An 18,900-nucleotide genomic window follows, 5' to 3' on the forward strand; every position below is an offset into this window, starting at 1 on the left:
GAGATCACTGGTAACATCACCCACTATGTATCGGTTAAAAACTAACTGATCCATTACAAAAGCAATATTTTAAAATTAAAGAGCTGAAGAAAGACCTAAAGGAGGAACTGGGACTTGTACCATACTATCAGAATAAGTAGAAAGGAAAAAAGAATACAAAATAAGATCAATTTTGTAAGTTAAGCATTTGAGGTAAGAAAAACAAAAAACATTAAATGTGTTCACAGAAAAGTAGGTGAATTGAAACACTGAAGATGTGAGTTAGAGCCTGGGGTGATTTTGTACAAGGCTATAAATGTCAGGTTCAGTATTTTAGACCTTGTTCAATAAGTAGTAGGATCAAGCAACTGATGAAAGCAGTGTTTTATCCGTCAGCATGTACAGAATAAATTAGAAAGACAAGATGCATAGGTCTGGATGCATCTTGTAGCAATGCTCTTGTAGCAATGCAAGGATGAAGTGATCAGGTTCCGACTGGAACCACGGTGGTGGGAAGGAGCAAAAGTAAATGGATTTTCAACATACAGTAGAGGAAAATAATTTTAGGACTTGGTGGCAGAATAGTAGCAGACATAGAAATAAACAAATCAAAGGTGATTATATGATTCTTTAACTCCAATATTTTTTGCTTGAGAGTAGTTATAATATTGGTGAACATTCCTAGGTCTGAAAGTAGAGCTGGTCTTAGAAAGTATATTTTGTCCATTATGCATTAGAGGTGATGGCAGGGGAGCCAATTAGAAATATCCAAGTATGCATTTGAAATGTAGAAATGTAGCTATAGAAATAGCTTAAGAAAGCAGTTAGAGATTTGTGTAATCCCCGTAAAGGGATTTCATGAAGTCATAGGAGAAACGAAGATCTCTAAAATACATTATATACGGGGGGGGGGGGGGAGAGGTTATTGTATTTTACCATTAATACATTTTTTTTCTCTAACCTGTTTGCATTTGTAGACGGTTTAAACATTTCTTTTCACCTAAAGAACTTAAATGGTATTAACTTTAAATTATCATTTTCTTGCTTGTGTCAGAAATGACACCATATGAACATGAAATAGCTAGCTTCACCATTCTGATTCCAAAGATAGACATTTTTTTATTGCATAGCTTTTATCAAACTATTTGTCTAGATCAGTGGTCAGAGAACAATGGCCTGTATACCAAATCCAACCTACAGCCTGGTTTTGTAACTAAATTTTATTAGAACACAGCCATACACATTTATTTATCTATTGTCTATGGCTGCATTTATGATACAAGGAAAACTTGCGTATAGTCAGCCTTCTGTATCCAGAGGTTCCTATTTGCAGAGTCAACCAACCAGGGATGGAAAATACCCACCAAAAATAAATGTTAGGTTGTTGCTGACGGGTACTATGTGATTTGGCCTAGGATGGTTATATCTGAACTAAACATACACAGACTTTTTTTCCTTGTCATTATTCCCTAACCAACACAGAGCAACTATTTACATAGCACTTATAGCATTGTAGTAGGTATTATAAGTAATCCTGAGATGGTTTAAAGTGTACGGGAGGATCTGCATAGGTTATATGTAAATACTACTCCATTTTATATAAGGGACTTGAGCATCTACCGATTTTGGTAGCCAAAGGGGTCCTGGGACCAATCCTTGCAGATCCTGAGGATGACTGTAGTTATTATAGAAATCATATGGCCCACAAAGCCAAAAATATTTACTATCTTAACCCTTTACAAAAAAAGTTTGCTAACCCCTGATCTAAATTCTAAAGCCATGATACAGTCACAATTTCTAGTAGTACTGAATAGTCATTACCCTATTGGATTAGAAAATCTGCAAAGTTTATCTGGTCACTTGGCAAAAAGCTTTCAAATTCAATTCACCTATGAAGGAACAATTTTATAGTTATAAGAACAGTGGCCTTTAAAGTCTGTCACAGTAGTAAAATATATACCTTTAGGATAAAATTGCTGCATTCTTTGGGGGGATTTAGGAATAAAAATGTGACTCTAAAAACTGTAGTAGTAAAAAAAAAAAAATTAAGAGTTAAAGGTGAAACCAGATAAACCATGGGATAAGGAAGATAAGAGACAATGTCCTCATAATTCTGTCTAAAAGACGATAAATCATACCCAAAAACTGGACATCAAGAGTTAATTTGCTAAGTATGCATAGAAAGGAAAGAATGTCGGAGTCTGATAGAATATGTACCACGCAGCAGAACACGTACCTGTTATGATTCAGGTTTTCTCAAATTGCTTGACCCTTCCATATTAGTAAAAAAATATTACACAAAGTTCTCTTTTACTCGTTTACTAGCCAACCATCTTAGATCTTCTTGTATCCAGTCACTTGTACGTCCTTTCACCACCTATTAATAAAAAGTGTGGCCATTATAGACAGACTTTCATTTTTACTATTAATATTCTTAATAGTATAATAGTTCCAGTTGTACGAACTGTCTGTGGTGATGCATTTCAAAGGATTTGGGAAGAAATTATGTTCCCAGAGTTTCTTTAAGCAAGTAACTAACAATAAGTGCTTACCATTGTAGTACTGACACTCCCTGAAAAGCAAATTAGTGAGACTCAGCTTCACCAGAAATGAGTTAGAATAACACGGGCTTAAGAATATAGGAAGATCCCACTCGAAGTAAATGTAGTTTTGACCAAATTATATTCTATATATTTCAAAACTATGTGAAAATACTTTCTGAACTATTACATTAGAACACAAAAGAAAATCAATATACTCCTAAAACTTTTAAAAGTACATAGGAATTTATGATTATTTATGACCTATTTTTTTTTAGTATTTGTGCTGCCAAAGCGAGCACACCTATGTTTTTTTACATTTGAAAAGAAAAGTGAAATAATGATGAAGCAAAATTTTGTATCAACCATTCCCAGAATCACCAGTAATTTTTGCCCAATTTTCTCTAAATTAGATTAGCTACTCTGCTACAAACAGGATATTTTTCCTTAAATTCATTGTTTCTGTAGAAACATTGGAATCTTTTGTAAGATAAATGCTTAAAACTTTGTATTAACAGCTATATCAATCTAACTTGGGCTGCCATACAAGATACTATAGACTGGGTGGCTTAAACAATAGAACTTTGGTTCTCACCATTCTACAGTCTGGAAAGTCCAAGACCAACATGCTGGCCAACTTGGCTCCTGCTGAGATCTCTTTTTCTGGCTTGCTGTGACCTTACGTGGCAGAGAGAAACAGAGCAAGCTCTCTGATCTCTTCTTCTTTTTTTTTTTTTTTTTGAACTTTTATTTATTTTAAGTGTGTTTTTCCAGGACCCATCAGCTCCAAGTCAAGTAGTTATTTCACTCTAGTTGTGGAGGGTGCAGCTCACAGTGGCCCACAGGGGGATCAAACTGGCAACCTTGTTAAGAGCACCGCACTCTAACCAACTTTGCTAACCGACTGTCCCTCTGATCTTTTCTTACAAGAACGTTAATCCTGTCATGAAAGCCCCACCCTCATGACCTCATTTAAGCGTAATTACCTTCCAAAGCCTTCATTTCCAAATATATCACAAATACAAGTATTAGGGCCTCAACATATGAATTTGGAGGGGACACAATTCAGTCCATAGCAATAATGAAGGATCGGTGTCTTTAAATGAAATTTCCATCCCAGTGTATGAGCTGTACGTTTGTTAGTATTAATCTTTCTAAGAAAGCTGTGAAAACAGGATTATACCACCAGTCCCTATAAGCCAACTAAAACTGAATATCATTCAGTACAATTTATTCTTTTATAAAAAACATATTTATTGAATACATATCACATGTTTCATGTGGCTTACATGGTACTGGGCCCAGCCTATCAAGAGAATAAAATTATATAACAGTTTCAGTTAATTTCTTATGATAGGAAACAAACTATAGATATATATGATTCAGGTTTCAAGCATGTTAATAACACATTAGTAATGTATATATACAACAACCATAAGAATTGGAAAAAGATAAAATGGTAACCACTGATAGTGCATAGTAACAGAGAAAACGGCATTTAAATATAGGATGACTCAAGCACAAAGGCAGGAAGTAAAATCTATATGTTTGATGAATAGTGCATTGACCAGTTTGCCTAGAGTTTCTATGAGTGAGCTGGAGGCAAAGGGTCACACTCTGGAGGATTTGAATATCTCCAGGAGTATTTGAATACCAGAAGGAGGAAGAAGTGGCAGGGGAGGAGGACTTTTCTCAGTAGACAATTAGAAATAGTAAAGAATCTTAGCAAGGCTTTGGATATTGACAATGGTGTATTCCAGGAAATTTTATCTAATGGTATAAGAACTAAAAAGAAAGAAGAGAAAGAGAGATTTTAAAGAAGAAAGAAGTGATAGGATTTGACAACTTTAAAACTTGAATCATTCTTAAATTTCATAGGGAAATTTGAGAGGACCTTTGAAAGAAGCATCTTTTTCCTATAATATTGTCAATAAAAGAAATGCAACTAACGTGAAATTAGGTCCACCTTCTATTTAATTTTTAAGTGAATAGCTGGCTTATATTTGCTTCATACTATTTGAGTCACTTGTGTATAAACTTTTAGTAAAACTAACGTCTGTCTTTTCTCTTTCCTCACATTCTTCAGTTTGGATGGCATTTAGAAGTCTATATTATGGGTTGATCAGAAACTGTGTCATTGAAAGCTAGTCATATAGCTGTGGCTAGAGTCAACCATTATATTTGCATTATAAGTAAAAACATGGCTCATAATAATGACAATTTGAGACGGTTTACTTACTTTTTCTTTATGACTGCCCTAAGGGACAATGTCAGTCACTACTACTTAAAATGTATGTACAGTTTGTGCCAAACAAAATGCATATATATTTTTGGAAAGGAAAAACCTGTATTCAAGTTGTAATACACAAAAGATGAATACAAGTCACATTTGACTTCTGCAATTACAAGAGGTGCTCAAAGTGGTTGCCACCAGTGTCCACTTCTGATTACGGCAAACTACTACTTGAGCAATGTTGACCAAAGTGTCCATTTGTATGCATTTTTGGCACCCCCAATATATTATTCCACTATTTATTACTATGTGACATATTTACACCAAGAGTATGATGCAAAAGTGTCATAGATTAGATGTTGAGATTTCATAAAAATAATTTCAAATTTGCTCTTATTTGATCTCTATGTGAATTGCATGCTATCTCCTGACAAGCATACTTTCTGTAAATTATGTGGAGCTAGAATAAATAATCCCCAGGAGCAACTCCACCTATCCTAATCCTCCAGCCTCTCTGTATCCTCACCTGCCAAGAATGCCCATTGTAATGTTGACGTGTTATTAAGATCTGACATCAGTCTGTTTATGTGGAAGCCAGCGTAATTCTAATATAGACCACAAAAAAGAAAAAAATAAACTAACTTCAATAATATGCCTCACATAGCAGGAACCCTCCCAGCCCTGGGGGGTCCTCACCCTATATCACTTATTGGTTGATAAGGTTATAAACAAAAAGTCTAGAAAGAAAAGAGAAAGTTCTAATTCTCCCTCTGCCAAAATTCAATAAATAATGTAGCATGTGAGATATAAGTATTTACCATTTATGCTGTTATTTTGAGTGAACAAATATATTTAAATCTTATGCTTAAATTAAGTGTCTTAAACTATATTGATGCTCTTGGTATTTACTCCTTTGCTTAAACTCTGGCCCACTTTGTTCTTTTTAAAAGATTACATTTTAGAGGCATTGTTGGGATTATGCCCAGAATATCTGGGCCAACTTATCTCAGTAACTCACATTAATCTATTAATTTTTAGAGATTGTTATGCAATAGGGAGAAAAAGAACAGAAGAGGAAAACAAACTAGATAGAAAACAGCAAGGGAACTTGATTTAAAGAAATTTGGCCCACGCAACATCTTTAAAATCTTCTTTTTGCTAATATATTTATAAATTACTACCCAATATTTTTGTATGTTTCAGTTATATAAGCTATTATGTTCAACTTCCAGATTTTTTTCTATTTTTAAATCATTTCCTCTATTGTCTATGAATATTAGCACCCTACTCAATGGGGGTTTTGGTTTTGTTTCTATGTCTAGGAGAGCCCTGTCATAAAATGAGTATTAGCATTTCCTATTTTGAAAGTAGCTCTGTAACATCAGCTTGACACGGATGTGACTGCAGTGGTTCCCCCAAGCTTCATTTGTTGTCATGCAGTTAGTTAACCCTTCCCAGGTCCCAGTAGGGGACCTCGCTGACCTCAGTGAGCTATTCCACTGGGAGCTGATTATTATTTCCTAGTAAGTCCTCCTACATGAATGTTCATATGTTATGAGCATCAATGAAACTGGGGATCATTGATAACTATTTAGGATCAGTTTTAAAAAGTGCATTTTTCCCCTTTCTGCCAGTTACATTCACAACATTAATTAGGAAGTATAATTTGGCAAATGTGTCAGTGAAAATCTCTCTTACACAGAGAAAGATGAGGATCATTATATCCCCCTAGTAAACAACAGGAGCCCTCTTGCATTATTTATAGGTTTGGTCTTCTAAGCACAATTAGGTCTCTTGGTATCTAACTCCGCTCACATAAAGCTTTTACTTTTTCATTCCTACATGATTCATTCTCACTATTACCATTTTTTCGTAACAGTATAAGAAAAATCACTCTTCTAATCACTCTTTTAATCGGCTGAACATAGTCCGTCTCTAGTGCTACCCAGACACTGTTGTTGTGGGATAAACCATGGTAATATTGTTCAAGTTAATAAATCAGGTCTCAGAGCTCTTTGAACTCTTTGTTACATATAATCCAGAAGCTTTCACTGCAATTGGGCATTGATCTTATTCTGATTCCTGTAATGAACTGCTCTGTGCACATTTTAGATCTAGTAATTTATTTCACACTGGTTATTGCAATGAAATGACAACATGATCTTACACACTGAAGGGTATGCCCATAGACCAATAAACTCCTCCTTTCTTTGCATCCTGAATAATAAAGGCATTTCATTCCTGCTTAACAAAATGAAGATGAGCAACTACATTGTGAATTCTGTTAGATTTACTTCACAGCTGCATTGGTAGCCTTTCATTTACATACTGATATATGCGTAACACCAATATCCATGTCCTTTTAGCTCAAACCAATGTTATCTGTTCCCCCTCATTCCAGGAACTTTTATTATTCTCCTTTTTGAAACACAGCTCAAAATTCAACTTACATGAAAACATTCTGGAATTGACTCTACTTGTTCTACTTATTAATCTTTTACAATTTAAGTTGATGGGGAATTTCAAAGATACACAAAAGTAAAGAGAAAAGTATAATGAGTACTAGTAGTGTAGTCATGACTCCCTCAGCCTTAACAGTTTTTTTTTTCTTAATTAAAGTTTATTGGGGTGACAATGGTTAGTAAAGTTACACAGGTTTCAAGTGTAGAATTCTGTGATACATCATCTATATATCACATTGTGTGTTCTCGACCCAGAATCAGTTCTCCTTCCATCACCATATATTTGTTTTTAACATGTTGTCATTATTGGTTGTCTGCCACTTCTCATATACTTAAAAAGATTTTTCTGGGATATTTTAAAGCAACTTCAGAGGAGATATATATACCATCTATAAACACTTAATTATTTTTTTAAAACATAACAGTAGTATTATTATAATGCTAAATAAAATTAACTAATTCTTTAATATCATATAAAATTCAGACCTTGTTTAATTTTGAAAAGACACTAATGCCCAGGACCCCTGTCCTCGACAAATTCAATCAGAATGTTTGACTTCAGCAAGGATGTAGACATTTTCCTAAAGTTATCCAAGTAATTGTAATCTGCAGCCTGAACTGAGAAACACTACCTTAGACTGGTATGATAAACACAGATCACCAGGCGGCTCCTCCCCCAGGGGTGAGTCTCTTTGAGGTATTTAATGTTTTTCTTGTCACGAAGCCTTCAGAAAGGCCACTGTTGTCCACTTTACCAGGTTTTCATTGTCTTTAAAATTCAGTGATGCCTATCCTTATCATACAAATTGGTCCTTCTCGTGTTGTGCATACCAAATGAAGACATATCTATAGCTAAGAAATAGGTGAGTACTCACCTACACATGCACAATTACATAACTTATCCTGTAGCAGCTGCAGCAAATTGTGTTCCCCTAAACAGAGAAAGTCTTCCCTTTCTAGAATTGTTATATCCTTACACACACTCCTTCACACCCTACACTACTAGGCGTGAAGTTTTAGTATACAGATTCAGAGAGTGTTGTCTAACCTGAGACCTTCTGTGCCCTAACTGTAGTTTGAGATCAAAATATCAGGCTCCTCCACCTTAGTTTCATGATAAAATCCTGAGCAGGGCAGAGATCAGCAGCAGTTTCACCCTAGACCATAAACCTGAAAGAGCCACGTAAATCAGTCTGACTAAGGCCATTTAAGCTAGTTCAATAAAGACTTAACTTTAGGACCACGGTATACATGTTTCACGGTATACATTCCTCAGTAAATGAATGAATGATTTTTAAAATCAACAGGGGGAAATGGCAGAGGGAGAAAGGACACTTTAAACATCATTTGCTCTTTTTCTTTAGGACCTGTTTACTTTAAAGCAAGTATATTTAAGTATATTAAAGCAAGTACATCTATATTGAATAAGTAATAAAACTATGACATGGTTTAAAGAACGCAGTAGAGCAATATCTTGAGAAATAATGTATATGAATCAAAATTATCTGACCATTTTTAAGAGCTCATATGTAATTGAGGAAATATCAATTATGATATGATAGATTGAGGGTGTTAAAAGTTTTTATTTTTATGTTTAAGTTCATTGTTGATATTTGTGCATGGGATGAAATTGTGGACAGATAGGGTGGGGGCCTTTGACATTGTTCCCTCCCATTTTAACCACTGGAAAGCCATCCCAACAAACTTCTAATGTGAAAAAACAAAGAAAGAAAACTATGCAAATGCAGCTTGAAGACAAGTTCCGTAAGCATTCCCTTCCCACCGAAACCTTCCAACCAATTTACTGCCAGTAAGACCCTTCTATATAGGTATCCTAGAGTGGTCAATGATATAAAAATAATTGTTAGAGATACGTGGTATCTCCCAGAACCTCTATGAATAGTCTGGCTCAACATAAACTATTATCAGAGACCATGCATTACTGATTTGTCTCGTAAATAATCCATTTCTAAATATATTCCATATGTGACTTGGAATTCTTAATAGCATCTAATAAAAGCTGCTAAATTCTGTGTGTGTGTGTGTGTGTGTGTGTATACATGCATGCACACATGCATCCATATGCTTTTTTGTGTCACTAAAACCACTGAGGGTTATCTGTTATTTAAAAAGAAAACCTACAAGATCAATTTAATGCCTACTGTGATTATTAGAAAAACTCCTACCGGATTTCTGCTGCAAGTAAAGAATTAAAAGAGAATTCCTCTTTTAATGAGGAAGAAAATGTTAGGTTAATTCCTAAATTGTAGAGCAATTACCGACATTCAAGTTTGTTATAAATAGCTTTATGCTTTTCCTTTAGCCATTACTTGTCGAAAGCAAGATGGAGGACCGGCTGGCATCCATGAATGCCTCCAGTATGCAGGCCCCGTGCCAGCCCTTACCCAAGCCTGCCAGATACCCTGCCAAGATGACTGTCAGTTTACCAGCTGGTCCAGGTTTTCTGCATGCAATGGAGACTGTGGTGCAATTAGGACCAGAAAGCGTACTATTGTTGGTAAGAATAATTGGGATGCCAAAGACAACACTTGTCAAGGCAGAAAAACACAAAAATGTCAGACCAAGAGAGTTCTGACAATGTATTTGGAAAATGCATGGATATGCCTTATTGTTGCTATCCTTACATCTAATATGTCAATGAAATCGGATGTTTATTTTAATGAAAGTTGGCAGTGACTGATACATGTACTTTTAGTATGGAAAAAAGTAGCCTTGAAAATCAAACTCTGTCTTCCAGCACAATACGTGAAAGATTATTTTTGTTAAATATGTGCTTTTGGTTCATTGCCTAAAGACTGTGAAATGCTTAAAGGAAAGTTTTTGGGGAACAAGGGGAAAGGTTGCCACTTTATTTTCTTAACCCATTCTCACTGTCACCACCTCAGGTTATCCTTCATACCCTAGAAGAGGAATGTGGCATTAATTCTGTAGCTGAAAACTACATTTTAAAAGGCAATCACAATGACAAAAAGCAGTAATATAATGAACAGGAGCCATCACACTAAACTAAATCCTGATGCACTCAAAAGTATTGTCAGTGGCAAAAGAAACCTAAAAATATCAGTGCTAGTACTACTCAGAACCTAAAAATTATAAATGAGCTGCCTGTCATAACGAAGACTGTTGAAAATTATACAAGGTGGCTTATGAAAGAGATAACTATATGTAAAATATATGTAATTATATGCAATATAATTAAATAGCATATAATATATGGCACATAATGTAATAAAATATAAATATATGTGATCTAATTAAAATCATGATGTATTGTTTTTCAAGCACATATTACTCTTATATTTGAGGGGTTTTTTTAGTTTTTTTTAAGGGGATTTATTTAGATTTATATACAAAGCATTTTTAATATTTTTATTCTGATATTAAATATCTTCATTTTGAATGTTATTGACATTTCCTACATTAATCACCATGTCAAAATGATTACTCTCCAGAAATACTGAAAGATGAAAAATCATAATCAGAAAAGTAAATATGAAAATCTCATTTTCCAAGTTGTATTCTTATATAGCTATACCAGCTATCTGGAATTAACAAAGAAGCTGTGCAATTCCGTGCAGTGACTCTCTATTTCATATTTTTGCACATTATAAAGGAGAGATTTATGCAGCTACCTCAAACTTCTCAGTTAGTGAAAGCACGTGATCATTTGAGAGGATTTTAATCATTTTAAATAATATAAAATCCAGCACAACAATTAGTGTCTTATGAAAAATAGACTTTTAAAATAAAAAAATTTCACTGTACAAAGCACCCAGTACTAACAAGAGCCTAGATGGAAAGCACTGTGGAGTGATAAAATAGCATTTACTTAATAGGCTACTATAGAATATGATTAAAATGGAGAGAGGAAGTTTAGGAAAAGAGAAAACTTAGAGATCCTTGAAATTAATAATGATGTTTTCCAACTTAAATTTCTCCCCAGGAAAAAGTAAAAAGAAGGACAAATGTAAAAATTCTCATTTGTACCCCTTGATTGAGACTCAATATTGTCCTTGTGACAAATACAATGCACAGCCTGTGGGGAACTGGTCAGACTGCATTTTACCAGAGGGGAAAGTGGAAGTGTTGCTGGGAGTGAAAGTACAAGGAGACATCAGAGAATGTGGTCAAGGTTACCGTTATCAAGCAGTGGCATGCTACGATCAAAATGGCCGGCTCGTGGAAACATCGAGATGCAACAGCCATGGTAATCCAATTTTTTTTCACTGTTATACATTTGTTATCTTTGAGGAGTGGAGGGAAATTAAATGCATGTGTATGAGAATGGAGGGAAATGAGGGTTCATAGAAGTGTGTTCTCAGTTGAACATTATGGGACACCACACTGTATCATTTATATATAACAGGACATTTGGTGGCACTTGTCTCATTGTCCAGACTTTGGCAACTAAGTCTCAAAATTGGTGGCAAAAAAGCCTTACAGATAGGCAAAAATGGTGCCAGAAACCTCGCTTGGAGTTAATTAAAAGTCTGTTGAATAAGCCCAATCATCCCTACCAGGTCTGTGTACAGACAGGGAGGGAAGAGGAAAGAAGATTTGAATTCAATTTGAGGATGAAGTTTGAAACTAGACAGATTGTATACTTGCCAAACTGGCAAGATTTGCAATATACCCAAAATGTTATTAAATGGAGGGGAAGAAAGATCGAAATCCATAATTGGTGAAAACTCAAACCCCTTGTTTGTTCCTCATTGAGTTGAGATTGACCAAATAAAAAGTACATACTCTTAGGAAACTGTGCCTACTTTTGTTTTCGAAACCAAAACAAAAAGGAAGCTAAAATACAGTGATAATAATTGAGTTGCCAAAAGTTTATGAAGACTAGCCATCTTTGACATATACTTTGAGATATATAGTGAACCTTTTGATTCTAAGTCTTAATATAGTCAGCCTTAAACAATATTTCTCTATTTTTTCATTTTAATACATATATATGTATTAATACATGTATGTATTAAAATGAAAGAATACACATATAGGTACATATATATGTGTTAAAATGAAAGAATACATATATGTACATATATATGTGTACATATATAATGGAATGAGATCAGCTTATAGAAGGACAGTTTGATTCGTAAATGTCTCATATTTGCAATGAGGGGATGATGATCCTCTTACCTTCTTCAGGGAGGTGCCTTAGAAAGATGAATTAAATTGCTAGGAGGGAGGTGCATAGCAGTTACCCTCCAATCTTGCTGAAATAACTTGAACTAGAACGGTGCTCCTCTAGTTTCATTATATGGTTCAGAAATTAAGATGAACTAATAGGGCCATCTCACATTTTATAAACCATCAAGGTATCATAGTGACACATTTGTTCGAATTTCTTAATCTCGACAACGAAGTTTCCAAAAACCTTATTCTATTTTTTAGCTTATCTCAGAATTCCTATTTTATCAAATCCTGATGATATAAACCCCAAAGTCTCCATGATACTGAAACTCCAGATATAAGCATTTTTCAGCTTAATATATGTGCATTGCTAAGTTTATTTTCCCATGCATTAAGAACAATTACTGTAGAAGAAAAAAGAATCTAGTGTTTATAACAGGTACACTTTGAGAAACTTCTCTAAGAATAACTGAATATTTTATTCTCTACATCAAATAACATAGATGCTGTCAATTAGATACCAGGAAAAATGTAAATGTACTTTACATTCCGAGATGATATGATAATGTATACGATCATAATTAGTTGTTAAAATTTAAAATTTAAGATGACCTTAAAAATGTGTTTTTCCTGGAACGTAGCATGTGAGTGTTTGCTCATATTTTAAATTGTTATGCATAGCGAATCACCAGGGTAATCATTTGTTTTTAACATAACCTATGAACTTCAGAATGACTCTCATATATTCTCACTTTTACCCTGATCTGTTAATTAATTGCATGAGCATTTCAGTAAGCCACTTAACAGTCCATCTTATTTTTAGAAAAAAAACTTGTAAAATATCATGTGACTGTTACAAAAATGTTTGATCACTAAAAAAAAAGTAAAAGTACAAAAATAATTGAAATTGGCCAAAGGCAGTAGACTTCCTAACTTAGTATTGTCAATCAAAGCACGAAGAAAGCAGTATCTGGAAGAAAAGTACATAAACCATGTTTCCCCGAAAATAAGACCTAGCTGGGCAATCAGCTCTAATGCATCTTTTGGAGCAAAAATTAAATAAGACCCTGTATTATATTTATTATATTATATTATATTATATTACATTATATTACATTACATTATATTATATTATACCCAGTCTTATATTATAGTAAAATAAGACCGGGTTTTATATTAATTTTTGCTCCAAAAGATGCATTAGAGCTGATTGTCCAGCTAGGTCTTATTTTCGGGGAAACATGGCAGGAAAAAGATGGGCCCATGATGGCACTGAACTCTGAGGATTGTAAAAGAACCTAAAATCCTTAACTAAGTGAACGGTTCCAGTTTAGTTTTTTATGTCTGTCCAGCACCATTCCTTTCTCTTTAAATCTGATATATGATATATGTCCAATGGAATATTTTAGTATTTACTAACATATTTACTTAAAGTAAGGTCTGAGAAAATTGACTCTCTATTGCCTGATTCCTTTGGAAATTATGATTTTTTTTTTAATATACGAGTATATATATGTTCTGTCAGTTCTGATGGTGTCAGTGAAATGCTGTAACTTTGATACTCTATCCTAGGCATACTCTAAAAATTGCTGTCTCTGTGACCACGGCCTTGTCTCAGCCAAATCAGCTTTCCAGATGGATGGTAGAAATGGGGTTTTGAAGTGTTTTTCAAAAAGTCTCTTCATACTTTTAGTTTAAATGTAAAATCGATCCCCACGTGTATGCAATGCAAAGACACTCATCCCCTGTTCAGTAATGGCTGTAGGGCATCTCTATTTGGTTTGTTTTGTCCATCTGTGAATCATGTTATCAATTATTATACTGATAAAGCAATTTTACTTTCACTGATTTCATTATATTAGGCCATTTCCTATGTAGTCGCCATTTTTTAATGTCTTAAACTTGAGGCATAATTCTTTTAGGTCTGGAATTCTCCATAGTAGTAGACTCTATATTGAAAAGTGATATATCTATTTTTCAAAAATCAGAGCATAAAGTATACCATGGGTGCCACATAAATGTTAATTTCCCCCATACATGTCATTATATATAATTTTTGCACAAATATTGATATATAAATACATTTTTGGCATTTATCCTAAAAAACATAATAAAAATTATATATTTACTCTTGGTATGAAATCATGTATGGTGTTACTATAGCAACAGATTTTAAGTCACTCATAAACCAAATCACATATTTTCTACTCATTGCTAGAATCCATTAAGATCTTGATTGGTTCACTAGAAATGTAGACATCCAGGGAAAGGACTGAAGATGCAGAAATTCAGCCCACACTGCAGACCTGCTAAGCCAGAATCTGCATTTCAAAAAAATACCCAGGGGTTTCTATGACACATTTACAGTTTATTTCACTGGATCATGAGGATGCTCACAGGGTTGGGTAGGAATCATGAGCGTGAACCGTGGTGGGAAAGGTCTGTTGAGATCACCATCCAGAGAACCACAATCTGATGCTGTCTGGGCAAAACAATCGACACCTCCCATGTGATATTCACTTGATTACCCGTTGTGGGGAAGAGAACATTAGGAAATGTTTGAAATTTATAAAGATGGGTCTTCATAAGGTGAATGCCTATTTAGGTATGATTTTGAAAACAGAACGAGTCTATACGACCTTCTATGGAAGGATATTGGCAATTTAATAATTGTCCTGAGGCAAGTCTTTTTTAGTTCAGACAGAAAAATAAGAGAGAGCTCTGGTTTTACTTACTGCTCGATAGGTAAACAGAATATCCTATTTTATTAAAGGACTGTGCTTTTAACTTTGTGTACTTTATAGTCACAATCCAAAGGCTCTAAGCATTATCAGGACTTGGCCATTTGGACATTATGATGGTAGTCAGATAGCTGCAAACCTTTTTTTTTTTTTTTAATCATATTACCCCTTTTAGTTACTTCAGTTTGTCTTTTGACTGTAGTCATTTTGAATAGTTCAAAGTAGTTCGTGTAATGACTATAAGATTACTTTTCCTTTAACGTTAAATTTAAAGTCTAGTTATTTGTATTGACACAGCCTTGGTTTCTCTCTTTGCCTATTCTGTTTATGAGTGCTATTACAAAGAGCCTCTAGTCATTAATGAATGGGTTTAGTAACTGCTTTTGGAAGCATCTGTGGGATTCAAAGTGTGCCCATTAAAAGTTTGATATTTTGCAAAAACCCTGGCTGGCGCTGGCACCCAAAGTTGCTCTTACAGGATTTGTTTCACAGTTGGTTTGCACTACAGCACTAATTATTAAAATATAAATCTCTACACATTTTACAAGTGAAACTATCAATAAAATAGTTTCACATTATAACTATAGCTTCCCCTTGTATGGTAACTGTTAAATATTGCTGCCTAATATCCTAGGTGATCTACATCCTTATATCACCAGCCTCCCACAGTTATGACGCAGATGATTTCAAAGCCAGTATCATGTGTAAATGACCACCCCTAGCTGCTGCAAGGAACTGTAACTACTAGGTGCTGCCTTATCAGCCAGGGACTAAAGTACATATGCCACAGGTGTGGGATTGTTTTTTATTAAAATTTATGGGACCAAAAAGGAACCATCATCAAAACTTAGAAAAGGCGTAAATACATCTTGGGTATATTTGTGGTACAGGTGCCCAATTGAATTTTTAAAAATGCATATAGTACTCAATTTACAAAGAGATTTTAGTTCAGTAGCATGCACTTTTAAGACATTGTATGGAACTCAGATACAACTGATAAAAATAATTATGAATATGGAAAGATTTAATGATAGCTCACATGAGCACTCAACTATAATATTCCTGGAATGTATTACTTTCTGTAATGGAATTCTATAGAAGATTATGTAAGTTTAATATTAGAAGTTAATTAGGAACAAAATTGAATGAGAAATTGTTCCTTATCATCGTGGATGCTTGTATTTGAGGAAGAGCGTGTTTAATTAAACTTGGCAGAAAGGGCAATAAATAGTCTCATAAACAAGCTGAAATGGGGTGCTGCTGTCTCTGAAAAGCTTTTTCAGTTGGTGGTATTCATTTATTGTCTAATGCTTTTCAGAATTTAAATGACTTGATAGCTCAGGTACAGCTAGTATTTCTTTTGCAGTTATCCTTCACAATTGAGATCTTTTTTCCTACCAAATATAAAAGAGAGGCAGGGGTTAATAGACAGACTTTTCTTGAGGTAATGGTTGCAAGTTTAAAGAGCCAGGGAAAGAAAGAAAGGACTGCTCTGGATAATTGTATACAAAAAGAAAGTGATTGCCTAGGGTGAAAGTTAAATAATGTATGGATACCAGCATTACTCTGGAATAGGCTCCCTGAAGGAGCACTGTGGAGTTGATGAGAGAGAGACTTCTCGTTGGAAAATTTCCTGCAGCTACCGTTCACGTCATGTGTGATGGAAAACCATCTGGTGTTAGCATTTAGTTCTGTGTATTCAATGTCCCAGAGACCTCAACTCATCTATGAACAATATAGTTTTCAGACTGGGTTCCACAGAGCCCCCCCAAGCCAGGTTGTCAAACACAGCATCCAATATATCCCATACACTTACAGGGCTTTTCAACTTTTTAGGAAGAAAGTGTCTTGCTACCTAAAATAAATTAAAAGGTCAAGAATAATTTATTATTTGCAACAATAAAAAAAGAAAAAGAAATTTGATATTTGCTTTTATCCACAACTTCTGCTGTTATATTTTACTCCATATCCTTTCAATGGATCTCTGGCCCTTATTTCCCCTAATGCCATAGGGAAGTGATTACACTAATTTCAATGAAATCATTAGAGTGGTAATCTTCCTGATAGCTGTGGTAATTTTATTGATATAACCATAGAGTTATTTGTTGCTTAGATGGTGTCGCAAAGTTTCATAAATCACAGAGATACTAAATGACCTATGTGAATCCACATATATATTCCTATTACATTATTAAAGTCCTGCAAATCCAAAATATTTTTAAAGCTCTATAGTCCATGAGTTGGATTTAATTTCATTCCTAAAATGTAAGTCTTTATCTACTTCAAAGCATCATCATAATGGTCGTGTAGTGAGCAAGGCTTACACACAGGAATTTTTAAAGAAATGCATGAAGAAGTCATTATATATTAGACACAAACCATATCTATGGACTCCATAAGTAGCATGAGAGCATCCAACAACTGTGTGGGCATTTGAAATTTTAATTTTAAAGAAAAATATTTAGTTGTTTTTACTCTCCATTTTATCCTATTTCTTTGTAGTTGCATTGAAAGTCAATTTGGCCCATACAGGACATTTTTAGTTAATTTGCATAAAAAACAAAATTGACTCCTTTTATGATCTTTTTAAATAGCCATTAAAAAAACCTTAAATTTATCCACATAACAGTTTTCCCTCCCTTTGCTGTAAGTTTGACCTTTAAAGCTTTAAAACTTTAAAGTATCAAGTACTTTAAAAAGAATGAAACTTTCTTAAGTTTGGGGGATTATGTTTTTAATTTGTATGCTCGCTTTTACTTTTTTTCATATATGTAAATGGGCATAAGAAAGCCTACTTTAAAAAAAACATTAAAACTCTGTACAGCTCAAAATATGGATCCAATTTGAATACATTATAATTACAACCTATGTGTATGATCTGTTTCTCATGTGTTCAGTGAGATGCTATAGAAAAAAGTCATTGAGTATAGAAATGCAGTATGTGAGTCATATTCCTAGAGATTCACAGTTCATAATAGCAAAAGCAGTAAGCCCAGGGTAAAGAGACCTGTTTAACCCAGTTTAATGCAACAACTTTTTAACTTGACCACAGAACGCTTTTTTTTAAAGTAATGTTTAATACTTATTTACAATCCAACACATTAGTGTTTAAAGATCATCCTTTGGAAATACTTCTGTGGTAATATATGATTTTCACTGACTGAAAGAACAGAGACTTGCATCGGATCAGGTCAAAAATAAATAACTCTCATAAGTTTCAAAGTTAATTGATTTCCCATTACTTCATAATCTGAACACTCCATCAAATATATTTATATTGCTGATAACATTCTATTACCCAAGTGAGTTTTTTTTTTAACTTATCTATGATTTTTAGTACAGTATTGGTTAGAATTATAAATGTTAAATTTGGGGAGAATGTTAGTAAATGCCTTAATACATGTAATTATTCCCAAGGTTTTTATTTTGGATGAATAAGTGAAGTATAGTACAGGTTCTAACATAAATAAGTTTATTTATTTCCTTTTTAAATAAAATGTATGTCTGAAAGTGCAATGCAGTTCCTGCACTAATTATCTGAAGTTAGGCCATACATCACAGGTTAAGGACTCAGTCCTCTCCAAGACTGCTCACTTTACACATCAGCTGCAAGTTTGGGGGTCCCCAGGTTAACCTTACTACTGACAAGTTGGCTACAGATTTGGGGATTCCCAATACCCTCTCAGGTGCAGTAATTTACTGGAGTGACTCAGAGAACTCAGGAAAGCCCTTACAATTACAGTTTTATTATGTCAAAAAGATACAATCCGAACCACCCAAAATAA

General features: G+C 34.2%; 1 protein-coding gene across 1 annotated transcript in view; it reads left to right on the plus strand.

The window, feature by feature from the left end:
* THSD7A (thrombospondin type 1 domain containing 7A) overlaps positions 1 to 18,900 on the plus strand; it is a 623,382-nt gene that overhangs the window by 557,150 nt on the left and 47,332 nt on the right. Inside the window, exons 14-15 of the mRNA XM_081079273.1 lie at positions 9,538 to 9,732; positions 11,179 to 11,442. Coding sequence (XP_080935399.1) covers positions 9,538 to 9,732; positions 11,179 to 11,442 — 459 coding nt within the window. The remainder of the gene's footprint in view (positions 1 to 9,537; positions 9,733 to 11,178; positions 11,443 to 18,900) is intronic.

Source organism: Rhinolophus hipposideros (assembly GCF_964194185.1).
Source record: "Rhinolophus hipposideros genome assembly, chromosome: 18".
Lineage (NCBI taxonomy): Eukaryota > Metazoa > Chordata > Mammalia > Chiroptera > Rhinolophidae > Rhinolophus > Rhinolophus hipposideros.